The sequence below is a fragment of the Brachycentrus maculatus genome, unplaced genomic scaffold (genome assembly GCF_059751285.1).
Source record: "Brachycentrus maculatus isolate JH-2025_06_01 unplaced genomic scaffold, ASM5975128v1 h1tg000172l, whole genome shotgun sequence".
NCBI classification, from domain to species: domain Eukaryota; kingdom Metazoa; phylum Arthropoda; class Insecta; order Trichoptera; family Brachycentridae; genus Brachycentrus; species Brachycentrus maculatus.
The window spans coordinates 1,008,807-1,033,688 of NW_028280925.1; the positions used below are offsets into that span (position 1 = coordinate 1,008,807).

A 24,882-nucleotide genomic window follows, 5' to 3' on the forward strand; every position below is an offset into this window, starting at 1 on the left:
TATTCGGAACTAGAGATAGAAAGCGGGAATTGAAGGATTTAACCCTTTCCATTCTGACCATTTTTTCTCATAACTGATCAGCTACTCTGATAAAAAATGCGACGTTTTTCTACCATTAAAATAAATATTTTGGTTTCCTGATTTTGGAACACTCTGTCTGGCAACTCGTATGACCATGCTAATTAAGATTAACTGTATTTATCTGAATTTTTTTTGGTAGAATATACTTGGGTGATAGAGAAATCAGTGATTAAAGTTATACCTGCGCCGGGCCAGACATTGTGGCCCATGGAGCTGCCTACTAGAATCATACGGGCCAGAATGTCTGGCCTACAGAGTGGTAATAGTTAAATAATAAAGAGGCTCTATGTTAATATGGACCCCACACGATGGACCGATCAAGTTAAGGCAGCAGCAGGCACCTCGGTGGTTGGAGCGCTACTACGAGCAGCGCAGTCAAGGGATAACTGGAGAAGAGTCATTGCTTCCACAAGGGTCACAACCCTCAGTAACGAGGAATAAGACGGAGAAGAGATGCTAATATAATAGTTTGCGTGCTTAGCTAGGTCACAGGTTCGACTCCCAAGGGGGATGAAAATAAATATCAGTGATTTTACATTGTAATATTTATTTAATATTACCTTGGACTGGTACCTGAAGCGGAGGGCTGATCACCTTGCTTTCATGTAATAACCAATATAACACTGCGTTTATATGATGCAGTGCCCTATGCACCATTGGGTGCGGATAAGGGTTAGAAGAAGAAGATTCTAATATTACAATGAACGGGAATAGAAATATAATTTTTTGAAATCTCAACATAGATAAAGGAGAATATAAAAGTCTGGGCATTAACGGGGATTATGACCGTCATAGGCTGGTTTAAGTAATCACTTTACACACGTGTAACATTCACCAATTCTACCCATGATTGACAACCACACTACTCAAATTCTTGGAAGTCCTATATATGTGATACAATTTTGAAACATTGTACAAGGATCACTAGAATTTCCACTAGTGACACCTATTGGTGAGACGAAGAAGCTTTTTTACTGAGCAGAATCTCAACATGTTGGGAATAGAAATACATTAGTGTGTTAGTGTCAAATCCTTTAGTGAAATACTTGACGTAGTTTAGACGGGTCAGATATAATGGTCTCGAGCTGAAACCGAAATACTACGGTGACGCACGTGCGAGCTAAAATTACCTGGTAGGTACATATGGCGACTTGATGGAAAACTATGGGAGCACGGAGAAATTACTTTTGCACTTCACGCACCGCATCTCACGGCTGAAGTCTTCTTGGCGATGGCCACACGCGTACAAATAGTGCTCCTCTAATCTGGTAGCTTTCAAGTGACATTCCGTTTGCTTGGATTGGACTATTGGGTATCATAAATTCCAGAAATTACAGGACCAACTAATAATTATCAAATGAAATTATCAATATCAATAAAAAGGAACACAAGAAGCATTATCTAATTGCCCGATTGGAATTGAACCTTTGCCGGCAGTTGGCACTTTGCAGATTTTTTGGTTTGTTTGTGACATCATATGTAAGGTCGTCAATGTAGAAACGTGAAGTACGATGTGACAGATCTCCTAGCTCCGAAATATACGAGATCGTACGGGGATCAGGACCGTCGAGGTGCTGTTTAGAGCTGCCCATAACAAGGACAATTACTCTCAAGTAGTGGTGTGTTTAGACAACTACTTAGCGATATCGCTATTTGACTAGTGGGTAGTGGCTAGTATATTGTACGTATTACAGCTCCATACAAGTATAATGATATAATGATCTTTTGACGTATCATAGTATTTGTACCTGTGACTGATCTACTAGGAACACCTCTACTTTCAAGTGTACGTCTGGGGGACCTGACCTGAGACGCACAGGAGAAGAAGTACGATAAATATTGCGCATATCACCAATATAAAATAAGTCGTCCCTATAAACTATCTCCAAACATACATAAACCGACAAATGAGAGAGTGTTGGAATCACACAACTGTTGCCCACATATCCAGTAAGGATTAAAAGCTCGACTTATTTTGCTTGTCTCACCGTTTTGAATAGTAAATGTAGTTACATTAACAATATTGAATTAATTACATTTAGTAGTGCAAGGACATCTCCGGCACCGACTTATCGGCTAATTGTTTGCTGAGAATTAAATAATAGATAAGGGATAGCATTAGATAGGCCAACCGCCTTGTTGGATTCTAGTTGACATAGCTCTGCATACATTCAATATTTATACATACATTATACAATATGCATCTAGACGTATATTACAAACTGAATAACAAAAAACGGGTTTAAAAAATTCTTAAAACTGTCTTTGGATGCAAAATGCATGATGTTTATGACGTAGATTTTTAAATACGTAATAATGAAAAATGTAAGCATTGATTGTTTTACTGCTCGAAGCTTGACATTTTTACGGTCATAACATGAATCGACTGTCATTCGCGGATTATCTACGGTACTACTACTACTACTACTACTGACCCTTCAGCACCCGATGGTGCATTCGGCACTGCATCAAATTGATGCTATGTTAGTTTTTTCAAAAATATGAATGCAAGGTGATCAATCCTGGGCATCAGTTACCAGTCCAGGGTAAATATTAGAGTGAAAAAAAAACTTTATTTTGAAAACTATTTATATTGACACGTCCTGGGAAACGAGCCCGGGACCTCCAGCCTATTTTCCAAATGTTCTAACCGCCACACTATGCAGGCGGATAAAATCATTTTAGTACGCGTTAAATTTTTTCAACGTATTGAAAATTAATACATTTATCATATGATTAATAAATTATTTTTATCTGCACATATTTCTTAAAAATGACATGAAAAATTGATAATTACTATAACATACTCAATATAAAATAAAATGTATAAAACCGGAATACATAGTTGAAAGTGTATCAGCAAGTGAGTTTATCAGTATGTAGGCCTTGTATTTCGATAAACATTTTACGTGTCGGGATTATTCTGAGATCGGTATCGGCGTATTGTAGCGTAATCGAGCGTGTGGTCATATCAGCGTATTGATTCACATGTGTTGTTTTGAACTTACTCGACGAGAGAGGATAAATTTACTATAATATTATTTTATGCGAAAATTAGACAAATATTTGCGAAGAATTCTCTAGAAACTCTTCCTGAAGCGGAAGAGTTATTGCAATTTGTATGCACGATCTAGAATTGCGCAGTAGGTAACTGAACAGACATTTATAGTAAAATAATAATAAAAAATATGTTTACGTGTATTTACAATCGATGGATTTAATTTATGCATAAAAGATTACACAGTTATTTTTACTTCCTTATTGCTACTCAACACAGCTAGCTAATACAAAAGATTAATGAGGAAAAATCTGTGGACGATGAACTTATTGGAGAGGTGGTAGGATTCGTAAGGTCAAGTAGCCTCCGAAACAGACGTTTCACGGTATTCAAAGGAATAAAATGTTGATAAAATTAAGAAAGGTGTGTTGAGATAGTTTGGACACGTGGAACGTATGAGTGAGGTAAGAATGGTTTAACAAATTTATGAGGCGAATGTATAGGGTCCGCCATCTAAAGTTTTTTTTTTCAACTAGTGCTTATTTCGTGAATGGTAACACTTAGCTCATGTCTGATTTGACAGATAATTAGTTTTATCCTTCCGCTGAGCGAATATGGTTGTGTATACGCTTGAACAACGCTGGAAAATATTGCGACATTACTTTGAAAATCATGGTAATGTTGCAGAATGTGTGCGAAAATTGCGTACGGTTTTTGGAAGAAGAGAAGCACCGTCAGCTCCGTATGTTCGTTATCTTGTGAAAAAAGTGAAAGAAACTGGCATCCTCATCGATAAACCAAAGCGTGAAAAGCCAAAAACAGTGCGTACACCCGAGAATATCGATGTTGTGGCAGAAAGTGTGCGTGAAGCGCCATCAACATCAATTCACCGTCGTTCTCAACAATTGAACATTTCGGAGACATCATTGAGACGAATTTTGCATAAAGACCTTGGTATGACGCCATACAAAGTCCAATTGGTTCAGGAGTTGAAGCCAACTGACCATCCAATGCGTTTTCGCTTCGCTGAGTGGGCCTGCGATCGACTTACAGAAGATGCCGATTTTGCCAAAAAAATCATCTTTTCGGATGAAGCTCATTTTGATCTTGGCGGGTATGTAAACAAGCAAAATTGTCGTATTTGGGGCACAGAAAACCCGCACGCATACATTGAAAAGCCGGTACACCCAAAACGAGTCACTGTTTGGTGCGGATTTTGGTCCAGAGGCATAATTGGGCCATTTTTCTTTGAAAATGAGCAAGGAGTGGCCGTTACAGTCAATGGCGATCGTTATCGGGCCATGTTGAACGGATTTTTGTTCACAAAAATTGAAGAGGAGGATATTGGCAACATTTGGTTTCAACAGGACGGCGCTACGTGCCACACAGCCGAAGCTAGTTAGTTTTTTTTTATAGCATTTTCAAAAAAAAAAAGTTATTTGGCGGACCCTTTAGTTGGAAAAAGAAGTAGAGGAAGACCGAGGAAAACATGGCACAAAGCGGTCGGGTCAGGAGTCGTAATAATCGTCGGGTATGTATGAGGAGATGCATGAATGTGGGAGAGGCGAAGAATGCTTGCAAAGACAGAGTGGTGTGGCGTTCGATTCTCCCTGTCTACCCCTGCGGGAAGCGGCGTGATGGTTAGTTAGTTAAACGTCTCCGTGATACCTAAATTTCCCAACATATTCGCACACCGGCGTTACAATGTTGTATTGTAAACATACCTAAGCCAAGTATTGCCTGATAAGGATTGTGCTCGCGGAAGTCGGGTCCCGCGATATCGCGCGATGTTGACGGAATGCCCTGGATACAATAAGTTAACCTGGAATTTACTATGCAGAACCGAAACCATTTTGCAGACCTACGGGCGCCGCGAAGTTGGGAAAATTCATCGCGTTATAATGCGCGGTGTGTTATTAATTACTTGTAATAACACTTGGTGTAATTATTTATCACGGAGAAGATTTAAACAAGCTCGGGCCGACGTATCTAAAGGAAAATGCACGCAGAAAATGTGCTAAATTAATTTAATAGCGTGAAAATGTTGATAAGAAAAATGGGTCACGATAATAAGAGTAGGAAAACTGTTCGAACTCGTAGAAACAAGGTAAATAAAATCAATGATTGACTCATTTGCTTAGATAAGACATCTGAAATAATAATTTTACATTTGCGATAGTGTCGTCCGACGGATGAGTTATATTGATCACCTAAACTTTACAAAAGAAGATTACTAATTAATTATTAAATTATTAAAGTACGAAGGGCATTTGACGAAGAGAATTTTTCTATTTTCCATTATTGTTCAGTAAAAATAAGTCACGATACATATATTTTTTAACGTCAACTCTACATGCTTCTTCATAAAATCGTTATTTATGCATAATTTAATTATTACTTTATAATGTGCACAAACACGTGCGAGTCTAGAATGATATATCTGTTTTTAAACATGAAGGTATTCGAGATTAATGAAAACATGAACATGATAATTATTAAATAAGACTAATAATAACTTTAGCGTAAGTAATGACATAACTAAATCGCAATAGAAGGAAGTGTGGATGCGATCGTGTCTTTGTCCGAGAGATGCGAAATGAAATCGTCTTATATTGCAAAGCAGAAAATTTGGCAACGGGAAGAGTGAGAATATTTACGATCTGACGACCGATTGGAAGAAAATAGAACGAACAAAATAACTCGGGTGAAAGTAGCCGAGGCTAGGAAATCGCTAGACGAACACACTCCGTGGTCAAACACCGGCCACCAAAATGAAACACGGTCGAATATCTATATTCGTCACTAATTCGTTCAGGGGCCCAAAAATAGTACACGCATGATAATAAATACTAGAATGGATTACGGAATAAGCATTAGCGAAAGTGAAGGGAAAGTATTGTTTAGAGCAGTGGTCGGCAAACTTATAAGCCAGAGAGCCGCACATAAAAGGTAAAAGAGCCACAATTGGCCGACCCGTGGTTTAGAGTATAGGTCATAATTAAACCAGGTAACAAATCCGTCCTACATGACCGCCCCTTTAGCACGTTTGGCTACCCTACTGGAAGTCACGGGGTCTGTTTATTTAAAAATATCCTGCATTGGTACTAGAAGCGAAGGACTGATCACCTCTCACCTTCGTGTATGTAACGATCAAGATAATGCTGCTCGTATACGACGCAGTTTTTTATGCACCATTGGGTGCGTATAAGGGTTAGAAAGTGGAATGTGGAAGTCCAAGACAGGGGCCTTTGTTCAATACTGGACACAATAAGAGGGGTAAGGGCTAGAAGAAGAAGACTGGACAAATCTGGACAAATATCGAAAATGAATAGTGAGACATTGTTCCGATATAAAAAGTTCCGAATATAGAAGTTGAAATAAATCATATTTTTGATATATCAAATAAGCTGCACTCGCGGATGGATGTTTCCGAGTACGTATACAATATTAGAATCGGGGTTCTTTTCTACGGCTTCAAAATCTAACGAAAATTTGCGAGTATGCGAACATTTAGATCGATTCGACAAAGCGAAGTGGATGGAAATCGTGATCATTCATGGACGATACGTTGATATGCCATAGCAACCGAATAAAAGCTACTAAAAATAGGTAAATATTTAAGTAGAAATGTGACAATATGTCTCGCCGTTTGAATACATTGTAGGAGGGCATGACACTGGGATTACAAAAAGTAAACGTGATATAAGAGAAGAGCGTGAATGTCACCTTTTGGCTGCGTTTGGTGTCAGTAGCCTGATGCGATTTTTAGCCAAATAATGCACAACCGAGATAACGAGTGATTTATGGCACCCTGATTGCGATGCGTATCAAAAATTATTCTTGTCGAGATTAACACCTACCACTAGAGTTTGGAAATGAAAATAAAAACAGCAAATAAAAAAAATATCGATGTGCATATTTAGAAGAGTCAAAAGACAGGATAATCCACATTTCTGAGGAATCCGATTGGGCACTTACTAATTTAGTTTTCTGAACATTTTTTTTATTTAAAAAATATAAATATTTGTGTTTTTATTATTTTCACAAATTTCATGCTATTTTTGTGAGCCTAAGCGGCTTATTATTAGAAATATGTATCAAATTGCGGTAGAGGGGTTCGAACCGAGAAACTCTGACTTAAGAGTCCGCGACACTAACCACGGGGCCACAACCCGAACTCTGATCGATATCTGATTATACATTTCAATCAAATCGTCACAAACCTAACAGGTAATAAATTAAGTAGAATTATAGGTTTATTCTTGAAACAGACTGATCTTAACATAACTAAATTCTTTCGACCGCATTCATGATCTACCATTACATAGTCAGCAGATAGCCGTCAATTTGTTTGATGGTCGTCATTAATCGATGCATAGAAATGATAAAAATATATTGTTATTTATCGAATATTGGTGAGGAAATAAATAAATCATCATTATAAAAATGTAAACTATAGCTAAAATGTATTTTTTTTACGATATAGCACCTCACACCGTCACATTTTGATAGTTAAAATAAACTCTAAATAAAAAGTTCTATTTATGCCTGTCGTGAATCTTAAATCGACCAATAGAAAAGTAAACACACCAGATAATTAATGAAATATTGCAAACAGGTGCGGACGTAAATTGCAATTAGAATCTCTGGAGACTGCGATTGCTATCGTTTTTTGACACATGGGCGTTCGCCAGCTTTTACTAGATAACATGATGACGGTTAAAATTGTATAAGGGTAAATTTTTAATTCAATATTAACCCTCTGTCTACCGAGCGGGTCTAAGGGACCCGGTTCCAAATTTAATGTTGGGTCTATTTAAACTCTTAACATAATATGTAAATTATATGGAGATAACAATATATCGTAAGTATACTGGGAAAAAAACGTTAATTCTAAAATCCCCTATTTAATAATACCTTTTATTTAAAGCTTTTAAAGCTTGAATAAAATACCCGATATTAAACACAAAGTTGAATTTACTTTTAAAACCACATAAATATGACATTTCAAACTAGTTAGTGTATTCGCCAGTTTATAGAACATTGAAAATTTTATAATACTGGATCATTAAGTCATTATCATAATTGCATATTTTTGAGTTGACGTTTTTAGCCAGAATACCAACATTATAACGTATAAAAGGGTAACAAGTAACAAAAAAGTACCATACTTTACGTAAGGGTCCATTGGACCCAGAACGGTAGTTCTCAAGGTTTTGTCTGCGGTAGACCGAGGGTTTATTTATTCACATACTACCGAACTCGAATATAGTAGTATTCAACTGGTGGATACTTAATTAACTATGATACAAATACTACGTTCTTTATTGAGGTAGGTCTAGAATTTGCGTGTTTTGGTCTGAAATCTGGAAAAACACGACACTAGGCGCCCTAAATGTATTTTATGCCTGAGAACACGAAATTGTCATTCAATGAATGTGAATGAATCGCTTTAAATAGCGATATTTCGCAAAACAACGTAAACAAATAATATTTCACATCTATAGAAAACGCCAATCGCTGTTTCAATGACCCGAATTTAAACATGCATAATTGGGTGACTCAATATATTTTTTAAATAAATTAAATAATTTGCAAAATTGTGTAATTTTTGTTTTTTTGATTTGACATTTACTTTGAAGGTTTGCAAAATATATAAGACGAAATATTTAAAAAAAAAAAAAGTTTTTGATAGTATCGTTTTGTCTTGCGCGGGGGTTTACAAAAACGTGACAAACTGATGCACAACATTTGTTTAAAGTTGTGTAAGTCTATTTTTCCAAGACTCGCTTTCAGAATGTACGAGTATGTACAAATATCGTTACTTTGTATGCTACGGAGTAAAGAGGTTTATTGCATATAATCCCTGGTGTATGGGGCTTTGTCAGTACTAATCATATTTTTTCCCCTCAATGTCGTTTATGAATACTAAAAGTACCATTTGAGCTTGTTAATATCAGAATCCAACTATTATAACGTAAATGTATGGTATAATATAAATAAATTTAGTAGAATAATAAATCGTGTTTTTATTTTAATTAACACTTATAAAATAAAGTAAGTTGATTCAGAATAAATTAAAATATATATGCAACAAAGAAGATCAATATATCATAATATCTAACCTCACAAGAAATTAAATTTAAGTATTATATTATAAAAAGTCTAAGGGAAGTAAAAGTATTTACCATATTCCACGATGGATTAAAAGGATTTTGATATTTAAAGAATTTTCATTAAAATAATTAGAAATGTATTTACTACATAATTGAAAAGATTTTATTTAATATTTATACAATAAGAAGCTGAAATTTCAATTAAAAAATTGAGGTTTCTTTTTTTAGGTTACATTAGAGTATGGAAGAAATGAGCGATGAGGTTGAAACTGGAATTGAATATTGTTTTGTAAGTTTGTCAAGTAGAACGTTAACAAAGTATAAATGACCATTTCTGATAATAGCAAAAAAATATTACAGTATGTTTGAGAAGTCATAGATAAAAGGCGAACTAGGTGTTCAACGTTCCTACTGCTTTCATAGATAAAGGGAACATAAGGTGGATAAGAGGATTAAAAGTTATACAATCCTACACAGATCGAAGGTGTAACTCAAGTATCCGGATGAGATTGGACATTTAAAAGGTTTCATTTGCCTTTTTACAATATATATAAGATGTGTCCGAATACTGTTTAGATATGTTTATAAACAAAAATTAATCAAATTTTAATTTTGTATATGAATTTTACATTTGAAATTGCCTGGCTGATACAAGAAAATTGAAACAAGAAAATAAATCATTTAAAAAGTATCCCGTTTAGATATGTTTAAATAAAAATTAATCAAATTTTAATTGTGTAGATAATCGTAACTAACGTATCTGGATGAGATAGGATATTTAAAAGGTTTCATTTGCCTTTTTACAATATATAAGATGTGTCCGAATACTGTTTAGATATGTTTATAAACAAAAATTAATCAAATTTTAATTTTGTACATGAATTTTACATTTGAAATTGCCTGGCTGATACAAGAAAATTGAAACAAGAAAATAAATCATTTAAAACGTATCCTGTTTAGATATGTTTAAATAAAAATGAATCAAATTTGAATTTTGTAGATAATCTTACAAAGGAAATTGTCTGGTCGATATAAGAAAATAAATCATCCCAAAAGTATATCAAGATACAAGTAATCGATTTGGGAATAGGTGAGAAGTCAATTGAAATTGTTTATAGTTGAGTTTTAAAATATAACCTAAATTACTTAAAATTTAATGCTGTTTTCAAGACAGTTTTGTGAAAAAACTATGAAGGCCAGGTAGTGACTTTGTCTATTGAAAAAAGTTTCTAAAATGTTCAAACTAAACATAGAATAGAAACTGTATATTTCACAACAAGTATGTACTTTTGCATCAAAAGAGTCAATTGTAAAACTTCACTGATTCCGCTGTATTACAAAAAATAAATGACTGTTAAATAAGTTATTTAATAGATGTGCCCCGGTTAAAATAAAGGTATCTTTCGATTAACTCAACAAACATATTTCAATACAAGGTCAGTTCAGTCTCATTTGAAATCTTGACAAGTTAAACAAATTATTTATAATCATATCAATAAACGTTTAACATCTTCTAAAGGTCAGTAACAAGAGAAAATGAACATTTAATTGTATGTATTTTTCTGAACTTGCTATTCACAATAAAAACTTATTTAAAAAAAAAGTAATATGCATTTATTTGGAGCAAATGATAAACTATTATCTTAAAGTTCGGTCCAAATTTCGAAATAATATAACAAGAAATGAAAGTAATGAGAGAAAAAATAAGTTTAAGAAGTATAACTCACCGTTGGGGCCATATTTTTCTTGATTACGTTTGATTTGATCTGGTGTTAGACCTTTGTCTTCATTTGTGCCGAAATAATTTAATACTTCGTCCACGGATTTAGCGTGAGCATCCTCCATGGTGGATTACTTAGTTGTAGTCAGTTCTGTAACAAAACAATAAGGTTAGAAATTAAGCAAAGCCAAATACATATAACAAGTCATAACGTACGTCACATTTAGATACGAGATGCACTTTAGTTTAGTTTCTTACAGTTTTATATGTAAAAATATTGAAATGAGTCGACGTTCTAGAAAGAAATAGGACAATGGAATAGTAGTATAGTATGCGGTGCTACGAAGCACTGACAATTATGACAACTGGGGCGCGAGTACCGAGAGCTCTGACAATATACGAAAAGATGTCCAAAAGAATTAAATCTGAATAAAATATACGGTGAAATTTATTTCAGATATGGTCGAGGTTAAGAAATTTTCAAATGCTCGATCTAATAATTGAAAATCAGCAACGTTCCCTTTGTATCGCGTTCTTAGCGGCACAGACGAAACTCACCTAGGTTTTATTTTTGCATGTGAAATGTACTTCAAAACTTTAAGATACACTGCAAATTCGACACCTTACACTAAATAAATTAACACTTATTTTATCGTATAAAAACTCAACATGCGATGTAAATATCATAAACCACGCGCACACGTAACCAAACCAGCCGTCATTTTCAACTAAACTTGACTAGACTGCCGACACCGGAGAGATTCTAGGTTATGTAGCGCTCTCTTTGAGTGCGCGCACGAATTATTTCTAGTCAAGTGTCGTACTTAATATCGAGTAAAATATTTACATCGAATGTATATCGTTAAAATTAATAGGCTCACACGTGATAAAAAATACGGGGAATATAAAAATATACGCGATATATTAAAGCTTCCGCAAAAGCGCGACAAAACGAATCAAATTTTAGACGTAATGTGGATGAACCTGATTGGTCAGTTCATACCATGTGATTTTCGTGGGGTTATTTTGGTCTTTTTCTTTACACCCACAAATTGCGGTATTTTTAAAATAATTCGACGTTCTAGCAGCCGCAAAATTTTTCAATACCGAATAATATTCGGATTATGTAACATTAAAAAAAGTTTATTCGATTAGTTATCGATCACTAAAGGTCGCACTGTCACTATAAGTTTTCGGTTAAATTTAAAAAAAATCACAATTAGAATATTGACGAACACAAACGACGAATATTGGAGAACACTTTGGGAGGGTAGAAAGGTAGCACGGGGTAGTTATCCAAGCTAGTCCGAAAGAACTTACTCTAGGCAAGTATGGGTGGCAGTGTCGGGGAGGAAGGAAAGAACTAGTCTGTGCGGTGCGGAGCGCTCGACGGCAGAGCTGCCACAAGCCGCACAGCCCGGGCGGCCGGAGGTACCCGGCGGATACTTTTAGCACATCGGGACAAGCGAGCGACTTTCTTAATTATTTTGGCAAAGACCACCGATGGCACAACTAAATCTCCAGGGTTGTATGACGAAAGGATTCAATTCGATTATTACGGTCGCGTCGAATGTCTTTTTATTGGCTTTTTTTAGCCGAATCCCGGCCTCAGCGCGCCCCCGGGTCAGCCCTCGCCGCCCTTGCCAGCTCATTCATCCCAAATACGGTGCCAATTCGCGCACCTTGACACATTCTCATGAGCCGATTGCCAAATATCGCTCAATCGATTTGGACAGAGCTTAAATCGTTCTTCAAAGCAGGCATCAATAATAATTACCTTAAATAATATTATTCGCCTATTACAATGAAATAAAATGCCTCTTATATATGTATATATACATATATATATATATATATATATATATATATATATATATATATATATATATATATATATATATATATATATATATATATATATATATATATATATATATATATATATTAATTTTTTTTTTTAATAATAATATTTTGGCCTTATTTTACTTAGACCAACAAAAATGATTGATTTGAAGAAGAAAAATATTACCATAAAAAATATAGAATGGAAGATGATGTATTTATTGGATTTTCGTTTTTAATACACTTTCTATTCACTTAATACCATTTTCGGGAATTACTTTAAATTTAAAGTATATTTTTGCAAAATCATCTGTGAAATTGCTTTTTACGAATAAGTGTAGATTAAAAAAAATCCTATATGTACTTAAGAACATGAGTTATTACGTGCTGAAACATTTATTTTCATTACTGTTTTTACGTTTACCCAGTGTCGGATTAGCACTTGAAAGGTCCCAGAAACCAGTCATTTTTTAGGCTCTTAAATATAAAAAAATAACTGGATAAACAATTAAACAATTAGAATAAGGATTCTCACAATTTTTCAAGAATATTTATCTTTAAATCTATTAGCCCTATATTACAGAGGATTTCACTTTAAAATGTTCCTATAATGTTTTTTTAATACTCGTATATAAATGCAGCGGTATTTAGCTAAATTGTGCCCAGATTATTATAAAACAAATATGGTAAGAGCACATAATTATTACTCAAATAGTTATATGAACGTATGTTTTCTATGGAAATATTATAATCAAAGTAATACAAGAAACATTTCAAAAATGAAATATGCAGTTTCATGTTTGTACTGCCTACATATATTTTAACATTCTTTATTTTATAATTAGGTAAATAAAATTACAAGTAAACGAGTGGAGGCTCAGTAAAAAAAGGAAATCGATTTTACATATTTCAAAAATAAATAAAAGATTGTGACGAATATTATGACTTTCTTGATTTGAGACCCTTAGGTACCTTTGGCGCCTGTTTGGTAATTCGCCACTGCCTTCAGTCGAAAAGTATTTTGCTAATAGATATGTATATAAAATCATTATGGCGTCTTTTGACGGTTGTTAAGGTAGATATAAATTAAACATGAACTCCACCATGAGGAAAATCTATCCAGACTGTATGTTAATTTTTAAACAGGTGGTTAATTGCGTAAATATGTAGTAAGGTTAATAATAGTAAAACGTAAAAAAACACTTATAATTTATTTAACCACGTGTTTTCAATACTTTCACACAATGATTTATAAGCATTCAGAAATTATATTAGTGTGATGAGTTAAACTCAAAATGACTAAACTCAGAATATCTAACCATTACGCAGGGGCAGGCAGAGAGAAAAGTATGCCACACCAATGATCTTTGCAAACAACTTTGCCTCTTCCACATTCACGCATCACCACATGCCCGCTGATTATTCCGACTCCTGACCGCTTTCAAGTGTTTGAAATACTTGAACATGCCGAGTATTCCATGGTCTTCCTCCGCTTCTATTACTAACCACATTCGCCTCATAAATTTGTTTATCTATTCTTTCTTCGCTCACTCGATTCACATGCCCAAACCATCTCAACACCCATTTCTCAATTTTTATCGCTAATGCTTATCTCAGCCTTGCATTCTTTCTTTAATGGTCATAAAATGTACCAAAATATATGTAATATATTTCAGACTTCCATTTTCTTCTTCATCTTTGATTAGTTGTCAAAAAATAATATGAAAAATAACTCCTATAATTGGAGACAATCCAGATTTGTGAACAAGTATTTGGACGCACTCAAAATGTAGTATATATAATGTATGTACATTTCAGAGGAATTAATTTATTAAATAATAATTTCCTATTCATTTCGCTGTTTTTATTGTTAATAATCTAAAAAAATAAAAGAAGTTACTTAATTAATTGCTAATAAATTGATGAGATACTGCCTATTTTTGTTTCTATTTATTTTTTTAAAGCATCCGTGAAAAATAACGCGGCAACTCGTCAAAATGTCCGTGTCACGTAAAAAATTACTAAATATCATTTTACCATTTCCACACATGTAATATATATACGAGTAGGTACATATTTGTAAATAAAGGAGACATTTTCTCCGATGTTTTAAGATTTGAGGCTTCTTGCCGCGTGCCTTGTATTACTCGTAAAGCTTGTTGATATAGCATTGGGCTGGTATGCCGGGTGCATCTGTTTTACTTTTTGGTTATTGTGGTCACCAATTTATGAATTTGTTTTTCTAGAAAAACACGCGGTTAACATTGCTGATGTAAAAAATATGTGTTCTGTTTTATTAGACACAAACAAATCGTGAAAGTCTTAACTATCCCGTCATGTGATAAAAGTTTTTTTCAAAGATTTTTTTATTTGTTTATTCAGATACTTTATTGCGATTGCAAACTATGCAATTATTTATGTATTTGAAAAAAATACGCCTTTTTTGGTTTTGTATCTTATATTTAGAAATTGACAACACTTGATTGATGATTGTAATGGTCAGAAGAGGTCCCGGGTTCGATTCCTAGGGCGGGTCAAATAAATGTAAGTGATTTTTCACTATAATATTTATTTACTATCACCCTGGACCTGAAGCGGAGGGTTGATCACCTTTCCTTCATGTGTTAACAACGATCAAGATAACACTGCGGTTATATGATGCAGTAAAAAAACATGCCCTTTGCACCATAAGATGCGGATAAAGGGTTGAAGAAGAAGAATTGATAGATACATATAGCTACAGGGTTTGATTCATAAATTATTTTTATAAACAACATTTTGAGTGTGTTCACATACTATATTACGTGAGTATAGTGTCATAATAAATGTGTAAAGTGATCGCTTAACAAGCCTATTCCAGGTCATAAGCCCTGTAAATATCTGGACTTCCATATTATTCTTCATCTATGTTGATATCTCAATTTTTTTAAATGAAGTTTTACCATATTTCACAAATACTTGAATATTTAGAGATTTTTTAATTCGATCTACCATAAAATTAATGGTTTTTACTCAATGTATATACACATAAATCCAATAAATCTAATTTTTAGGTAGGTTCGTGTTAATTACTGTGTAAAAGCACACATGCTGACATGTTGCTTAATAAATTAAACATAAAATGTACTTGCGTGTAAAAAAACTTTTAAAATTTTTCACAAAGAAATAAAAACACGCGTTTAAAATAAATAAAACATGAAAAGTGTAATAAAATCAATCATAAAATAATTGTTTAGCTTAGTTGTTTAGTAGGTAGTAAAATGTGTTTTAATATTACGTTTATTATTACAATAAACAATAAATATGAATTTTTAAATTGTAATCCACCAACTTTTTCTTTAGATAAAAAAACGATCAGCACTGGCATATTATTCATAAATGTTTACTTTTTTGTGAAGTTTAGGAACATTGGAATATTTATTTCATATAATTCAGTTTTGTATATAAATAAGCGACTGATATGGATGAAAAGCGGTACTTTTATTTTTATTGAGTTATTTGTTTTTTTTTCAATCCTAGTAATGTTTGTAATTTCAATCCTAGTTTGTTCGCCTCCGTAGTGTAATGGTCAGCACGCTCGGCTACCGTTCTAGAGGTCCCGGGTTCGATTCCCAGGGGGGTCAAATAAATATAAGTGATTTTTTTCACTGTAATATTTATTCAATATTACCCTGGACTGGTCCTGAAGCGGGGGGGTGATCACCTTTCCTTCATGTGTAAACGATCAAGATAACACTGCGTTTATATAAAGCAGTGCCCTATGCACCATTGGGGTGCGGATAAGGGTTTTATATATATAGTAATGAAAAAAACATTAAAATTATGATGCTAAAAAAGGTAGATAATAAACAACAACAAATGAAAATAAATTGAATATATCAGTGACATGAAATACAAAAGAAAACGAAAATAATCACGTATTAATAAAACATTTCATGCATTAGAAAATTTGCATTTAAACAGATACAAATTAAGAGTTAAAATTTGTCGGGACATTTCATCATTATTGATAGTCCCTACGCGGATGTGGGAAGTCCCGTCGACATAGAAAATGTCACAATTTTTACACTATTATTTTCTACTGTGTATAAATCACAATTTTAGCATCGGTTTTTTAACGATTCTACATAAATTCGTAACAGGAAATTCAAAATTACTGTGTCATCTTAAAATCAAGGTTTTAGTTATTTTCTTATGACTGAATACGAACATAAAGATCCTTTTTATGATAGAAAAATAAACAACAGTTCACTATTTTGAAGCATTTGAAATGTTTTAAGGCATGTGTGTAAATTTTAAATACTAAAAATGCTTTCAAAAATGATATAGCATTTTTATAAATATTCGTTGCACCGAATGAGCACACATACTTTTGAATAATTAAAAATAAAAGCTTAACTAATGGAAGTGTCATGGCGTTTTCGGAAGAAATATGGCAACCCTACAGTAATTCGACAGAAACTTGTAACTTTTATCATATTGTCTGCGCACTCACAAATTGAATTTTAACTAAAATTAATTGGACGTGAAGTAAAGGCGTTAGCGATAAAACCACCCCTGTAACATCGTTTTACGTTTTCTAGGTGTGAAAACCATTTAACGTATTGCGTAAGTACTGCAAAAACATTTCCATGTTTACGCAGTTAAATGGATGGCAATCGTTAAATATTTATTGCGCTCTGCGTTGAAGTTTACGATTTCACTGGAGAAATTATTAAACTTGACACATTATAATTTTTGATATAAACGTGATAATTTACGACAAAAGATGAATATATGTATATATTGGTTCCAGACTCGTAAATAATTTAGTATGGATATAATTATTATATAAAAATTATAAGCTAATGATATTCTACGACCATGATTAAGCAATATATTTATGACACCTGCTATTATAATTGTATACATTAACATACTTATGTTAAATTTTCATTTAAATTTATGCATAATAATATCTTAAATAAAACATTAATATTTTAGTACTCATGATACATATAAATATCAAAATAATATTGTTCTCATGTGATACCAAGCATCGTATGTTCGAAAAGATAAGGCCAAGTTGTAGCAGAGTGGAATCGAATTTAGAAATTAACAGTCTCTGAATTTTAAAAGCAAATACCACTTCTTCTAAAAACTACTTTTCCACTAGAAATAGTGGTATTTCGTAAGTAAAATTTAAATTATAATAATGTTATTAAATTATTATATCGTTTCGATTATACGATTGAAAGAATAATCAATTAGTTAACATTTAAACAATAGCATTATTATTAAAAAATGTCAGTCTTTATTATGAAAGATGAATGAAAGCTTTTAAAATGTTAATGCAATAAGTTATAATTTTACCATACGAGTATGTAGGTACGTAAAATAAGGTAATGAAGCTAACCACGTTTTGCGCCTGTGATAGCGCAACATGTCTAGCTTGTTCTTACTGTCATATTACACACGACAATATTTATTCATTTCAAAGTTTGGATGTAAATTTCTGAATCTACTAAGTAATATTCATTTGAAAAGAAAAATTGTTTTTCCTTCTTAATCACGTAAGAATGTTTTATGACCGCGAAGACGATATAACGGTTTTGAATTTATCAGTTTACACTGAAAAATCTTATTATTAAAAAAACTTGGGAAATATACAGGTATGAGACTTTGTGAGTCCATGGACGTTTAGAAAACGTAAAGTATACCTCACTGAAATTCCGTAAAAATGACAGTTATGTCAAAAGAGCGACATATGACGTATTATTTCATACATATGATAAAGGCTTTTTTCCTTTATCTTCGAATTAAGATTCTATTATAATATTAAAAAAAAAAACATTCAGTTAATTTTTATTTAAATCACGTACTATATGTATAAATTATCTGCATATTTCTCGTTATTATTACTATTATTATTAATATTATTTAAAAAAAAAAATAAAACAACAATATTATTAACAATTGAAATATTAGAATACATTAAAATCACATTTACCTATTAAATAATTCAAGTAACAAAAATTGATTTGAAAATATGAATTTGATAGCATAAAATAAATTAATTGTTATAATGCTAAAATGACTAAGTATACCTTAATATTTTGACGAATCTAACTAACTGAATCGCCTGATGTGCAAATAATTACATTGACATCAAACATACAGAGTTATAAAAAAACAAATTATTTATCGGATACTGGATTATTTACACTGTGGATGATATGTCAATATAAATACTATAGGTATCTCAACTTTAGACAAAACATCTATGAAGTGATAACTTAAGCCACCCAAATGCCAGGTCGTTAGCCCTGGAATGCTCAGACTTCCATCTTCTTTCGCATAAAAACAATAGATGTTTCGTCCTAAGTTAACAAACTTTTAATATAAATAGAGTTGCATAAAGAATGATGATTAGTATTGTATATTAAATAATTATATATATATTTTAATTGAAGCAATTTATAATTTCAAGTATTTTAGTTTTATTCAAAATACTGCTGAGACAAATAAGAAAAAAGTTATTTGTAGATCAATAGTGAAAATGTTTTATATAATTTATTTTGTTAATATAATAACCAAATATATTGAATGTGGTTTAGTATTTCGTCAAAATAAGTATTTAAAACGCAACCGAAATTGTAAAGTAATATTTTATGACACAGAATGTAAAATCGCCACACTAACGATATTTACGATTAAATGCAGCTGTTGGCATTTGTTACAATTTCCGAGTTGGCTGTAATTTTAAAACAAATCCGTACAAAATAAGTTTGTAGTAGATTCGGAGATCAACGTGTTAGATGGTGTCATATTAAATTTACATTGGTACGAGTTGAATGTAATAATAAAGGGACTTTCAATCAAGCAAATAAAAATGTTATTAGCGACTCCATTTGTTATTTAATTATTATTATGATCAGATAAATAGTTGGAGACATTTATTATGTACGACAATGACAATCATTGATGATTGTTTTTTAAATTTAATCGGCCGTATTTCCAGATTTTTTAAAATTTGGGTATTCGTTCGCGTATCTTTTTTTTCAATTATATGGGTTTGAAAACATCAAATAACACAATTCTATATAACCATTTACAATGATAAACTTAGTTCTTATAAACCAGTTTTTTTATTGATAAAATATCCACTTAAGTACATTATCACACAAATTCAATAAATTTTATTAAAAATGATTTTATTATACAAATTTGAACAATAATATATAGAAGAAGAATTGGAGAACATTAATATGTATCTAGAATAATTGTATATTTACAAAATTGTATTAAGATCTGATTTTAATTCCTGGCGCGATTGTGAAATTATAATTTTTTTCAAGAAACAATTTTTTATAAATTTTTTTGGCTCCAAAACCTAATTTATTTGGTGTGATTTTAAAACAAAATGCATCTTAGCCAAAAGATGTATATATTTTCGGGTTTCGGGTAAATATAGGTAAATTATATTTAATTTCCTTATATTCCAAAGAATATAAGTAAATTAAAAATGTTAATGAAATTTAAGATGATAATACGTTAAATAATTTATAAGGGGTAATAATGGATGTATAAACTCTCTTTTGTTTCCTTGATTAAGTGCTGACAAAGGCCTATTATTAAATATTATTAGTGTAATAAATTGAATTTATAAATAATTTCCAGATGGCCAAAATATCTTACATATGCTAACTACTACAAATGTCAAATGACTGACACCTCCGTGGCAAGATGCCAACTTTACCCATTTCCTATATACCGTTTATTAACTGGATTAATTGAGATATATACCAAGAGCATAAAGTTATCGTTAACATAATTATTAACTGTTTAATTTCCATTACAATTACGGTGTTTGGAAAGTAGGAATACATTAAAAACCCGAGCCTCGCTAAGAACGTGCAGCGTGTATTTTTAAAATAGATGATAGAGTAGTTATGAATTCCATCCGTTTTAACGACGCGAAAGTACGTCAGTCCAATTCGTGATATGAAAATGGGTTTAGATAAATATAGCCAACCGTATACTAGAAAATTTAAATCAAAACTTCATTTGATCTCTGAGTAAGTATAATTTATTGGGAACAAAATTACGCAACCGTAGTACACGCGAAATGATGAACTCCCGATGTGAGATTGAACGATTTTAAAACGTCTAAAAAATATATATTTAAAGTGCATTTTTACCCAGGAATTTGGCAAACTCTCAAGGTCAATGTTCAAAAAAAATCTAGTGGAATTTTAACAGCGAATTTCGAAAATAATGAACAAAGGCAGCTCGTCAAGTTAAAAAAATGGTAAGAAAAAAATGATAAATAATATTTAAGCGTGTTCTCAAGCTCACTAACCTGACCGCTTGACTCTCGTTGAAGTAAAGAAACGGTGCCAAACGGTAAGAGACTTAGTTTTTTTCAATTTGTGTGCAAATATTATGTAAATCTGGATAATCTATTTCTGTTGGCAGCTGTTCGGGTGAAAAATATAATGAGACATCTAAGCTAAATATACGCGGGAAAATTTCTAGAGAGAACAAAGCGCTCGAAAATTTTCTCTAATTTCGACCGAAGGTATCGCGAAGATAAATATTTCACGTCGCGGGATTGTTACAGATCGTTGCACAAAAATAGATACAAAATTAATGAGCTACGCAAAGACAAAATATTATTTTAAAAGTATGATATTGGCGGAAAGAAGTCAAAAGTGTTGTGAATTTTAGATTCCTGAAGGAAATTATTAGATGATGATACGAACATTCATCAATCACATAGAAATATTCTTATATTATAAGATTTTAAAGGTGTCTCAAAATATTACAAAACTTAAAAAAAAGGATTTTTTAACACCATAATAGCTTATAAATGTATCGCGTAAAATCACAAACTTTTGACAAGTTTTAGACACGTTCTATGCAATGAAAATTCTTTGTTCTGATTTTGCGAACACAACACCAGTTTTGATTTTCTGTTAGAAAAACACGGTGGTTAGGAATTCTCCGTCTCGGTTACGTATTGTCGCGTTTTCACGAAAATTCGTAAAAACAAATTTTATATTCTCGTCAAATATTTGGCAAAGTTGCCGAGCGGCGGGGACGGATTTAAATAGCGTTATATAATGGTAAAGTAAGTTCCACTCGCGACCGCCGAGAGAGAAGCACTCGCGAGCGAGGAAGGACCCTCCTCGGGCAACGAACACAGGAGTCCTCGTCCGTACCGACACATCACTGGCACACATGGACATGTACAGGGGAAATCACACTTCACCAGCAATAAGGCGACTTACCAATTAATCACTTTGGTTTGTGGTCCCGGTAACGAATTTAAAAGAACGAACACACAGCGGGAGATTTTCGCAGGGGGCTCTTTCGGAGGAACGTCGCTAGGGCCCCATGGACGGAACGGAACTTATAAAAATAATATATAAAGGCAACGCCTGCGCTGCGGGACCAAATGGGCACCACTATCTGGGACTGCCGGACTTATATAAGCTCAGGGGGCCGAGGGGGAGGGCGGACTGCCAGCAGCGCCTCGCCCCCCGCCCCCCGCCCCGAGGCCCCGGAGACTGCGGAAAAGGAAAAATAATTAATCTTCTAACTTACCTTTCCCACCTTCCGTCAATTCCAAGGGTGGAGAGCTTTGTCCGGGGCTGGGGCCACTACTTGCGCGGCTTATACCCCATAGGGATCAGAGCGCCATGCTTTCGGGAGCTTTACGATAACCTTCAATGACACGTGCTTGTCTTATCACGTGTATACGTGAATATCATATAGAAAAACACATGTATAGGTAAGTATATATATATATATATATATATATATATATATATATATATATATATATATATATATATATATATATATATATATATATATATATATATATATATATATATATATATATATATATATATATATATATATATATATATATATATATATATATATATATATATATATATATATATATATATATATATATATATATATATATATATATATATATATATATATATATATATATATATATATTATACATATTTAATGTCACCCTGGACTGGTACCTGAAGCGCAGGGATTCTTGATATTCAATTAACCTTAACTTGATAACGTAACCTTAACGATCAAGATAATACTGCGTCTATATGATGCAGGGTTCTATTCAACATTGGGGGCGTATTAGGGTTAGAAGAATATACATATGTATATAGAATAGTTCACACATGGTTAAAATTTGTGATTTTACACTCTATTTTTTTTATTGAATATAACCCTGGACTGGTCCCTGAAGGGCAAGAGTGATCACCTTCCCTTCATCTAAGTAAAGATCAAGATAATGCTGCGTTAATACGATTACTAAGGGTTAGAATTTTTTTATTAACGAACCATTTTAGGGGAAAAGTTCAGTTTTTTTTTAAATATAGTTTCAAGCTGAATAAATTAGTCATATTATTTACGTTTGATTTTATAATGATGGCTGAAACTTTTTTTACTGTGGTTCTTTTCGGTAGATACAATCGTTATTTTGGCAACTGAAAGCTCATCGAGTGTATTTTGCGTAAATATTTATAGAAAAGCAGCATGTGCACGAAAACATTTTACTGTACTCATGTATTAACTGCATTCCATAGTATGAATGTCGAATGATTTAAAGTAATTTGTCAATAATATACTAACTAACTAACTAACTAACCATCACGCCGCTTCCCCGCAGGGGTAGGCAGAGAGAATCGAACGCCACACCACTCTGTCTTTGCAAACATTCTTTGCCTCTTCTACATTCATGCATCTCCTCATACATACCCGACGATTATTACGACTCCTGACCCGACCGCTTTCAAGTATTTGACATACCTGATTGTGCCAAGTTTTCCTCGGTCGTCTTCTGCTTCTTTTTCCAACTACATTCGCTCCATAAATTTGTTTAACCGTTCTTTCTTCACTCATACGCTCCACATGTCCAAACCATCTAAACACACCTTTCTTAATTTTATCGATAATGCTTATCTCAGCCTTACATTTTTTCCTTATTTCATCATTCGAACATCTATCAAACATCGTTTTGCCACACATTCGTCTGAGGGATCGCATTTCGACTGCATTCAGTCTGCTTTCATCCTTCTTTTGCCAACTCCATGCTTCGCTTCCATACATAAGGGTTGGAACCAGAACTCCATTGTGTACTGCCAGTTTAGCTTCCGCTGATAGATTTTTATTTGCTTAAACTGATTTTAGTGCACCATTCACTCTGTTCCCAGCATTCACTCTCCTTTCTATGTCTTTATCAATCTTTTCATCCCTAGAAAACATATACTCGTATCAATATTGAAAGAAAATCAGAAACAATACATAATTTTATAAAAAAACTTGAATAATTTGCGCACAATAACAAAAACAGAAACAAAACAAAGAATTCCTACCCAGTTTATCATGATATACGCGTTTATTTTCATGTAGTATACTTTTGGATCAATTTTATTTTAAAATATGCCTACAATAATATTTACCGTATCGACTAAAAAACACGGAATTCTTATCCTCTAGTTTGATAATCAACTTGGTTTTATATTTAGAAACAATTATTAAGTCATTATTAGAAAATTCTAAAAATACTATTATCTGACTTAAAATATGTTCTTCTTCCGACTCCAATGATATATCGCTCACTCCTTTCGACAACGTCATATTTCAAAAATCGAAAAATTTCATTTGTGAAAGTTTTCGGAATGCCCAGAAAATGTACTATATCCCAGTAAAAGCGGCATATTTTTGACTTAATATTAACCCGCTACAGAACTGAAAGTGTTGTTTTTGCATTTTGAAGAAAAGGTATTGTTTAATTATTATTTTTTTAAATATACAAAATATTTTTCAAATGGAGAAAAAACCTTCAGGTTTTACCTAAAAAGTTTTGTTGCACAGTAAAAAGTTCAATTAGTGGCTTGATATTTATTTTTAATGCATTTCATTGTATTCTTAAACATTAAAAACGATCTCCAGAAAAATCAAGTTTTTTGATATATGACGTTGTTGAAAGGAGTGAGGGATATATACATAAGTATATCACGTTATGATAAATAGGGTAATTAATTGAAATTTTATTTTATTTGAGAGTTTAATTGATTTTAGTCTTACAAAGG

At 32.7% G+C, this 24,882-nt stretch overlaps 1 protein-coding gene across 10 annotated transcripts in view; it reads right to left on the bottom strand.

Annotated features, from left to right (window-relative positions):
* The window catches only part of SERCA (ATPase sarcoplasmic/endoplasmic reticulum Ca2+ transporting SERCA), a 43,422-nt gene extending 21,220 nt beyond the window's left edge, over nucleotides 1-22,202 (bottom strand). For 3 of the 10 annotated variants that reach the window (XM_088262057.1, XM_088262061.1, XM_088262054.1), the window contains exons 1-2: nucleotides 22,030-22,202; nucleotides 10,923-11,066 (exon numbers count right to left, since the gene is read on the bottom strand). In XM_088262057.1, coding sequence (XP_088118183.1) covers nucleotides 10,923-11,040 — 118 coding nt within the window. In that variant the 5' untranslated portion in view covers nucleotides 11,041-11,066; nucleotides 22,030-22,202. Of the gene's footprint in view, nucleotides 1-10,922; nucleotides 11,067-11,473; nucleotides 11,893-12,235; nucleotides 12,321-21,698; nucleotides 21,907-22,029 lie in introns of those variants that run through there. The other 7 variants (XM_088262058.1, XM_088262062.1, XM_088262055.1 and 4 more) reach the window with 3 other exon arrangements.
* Nucleotides 22,203-24,882: the final 2,680 nt, after the last annotated feature.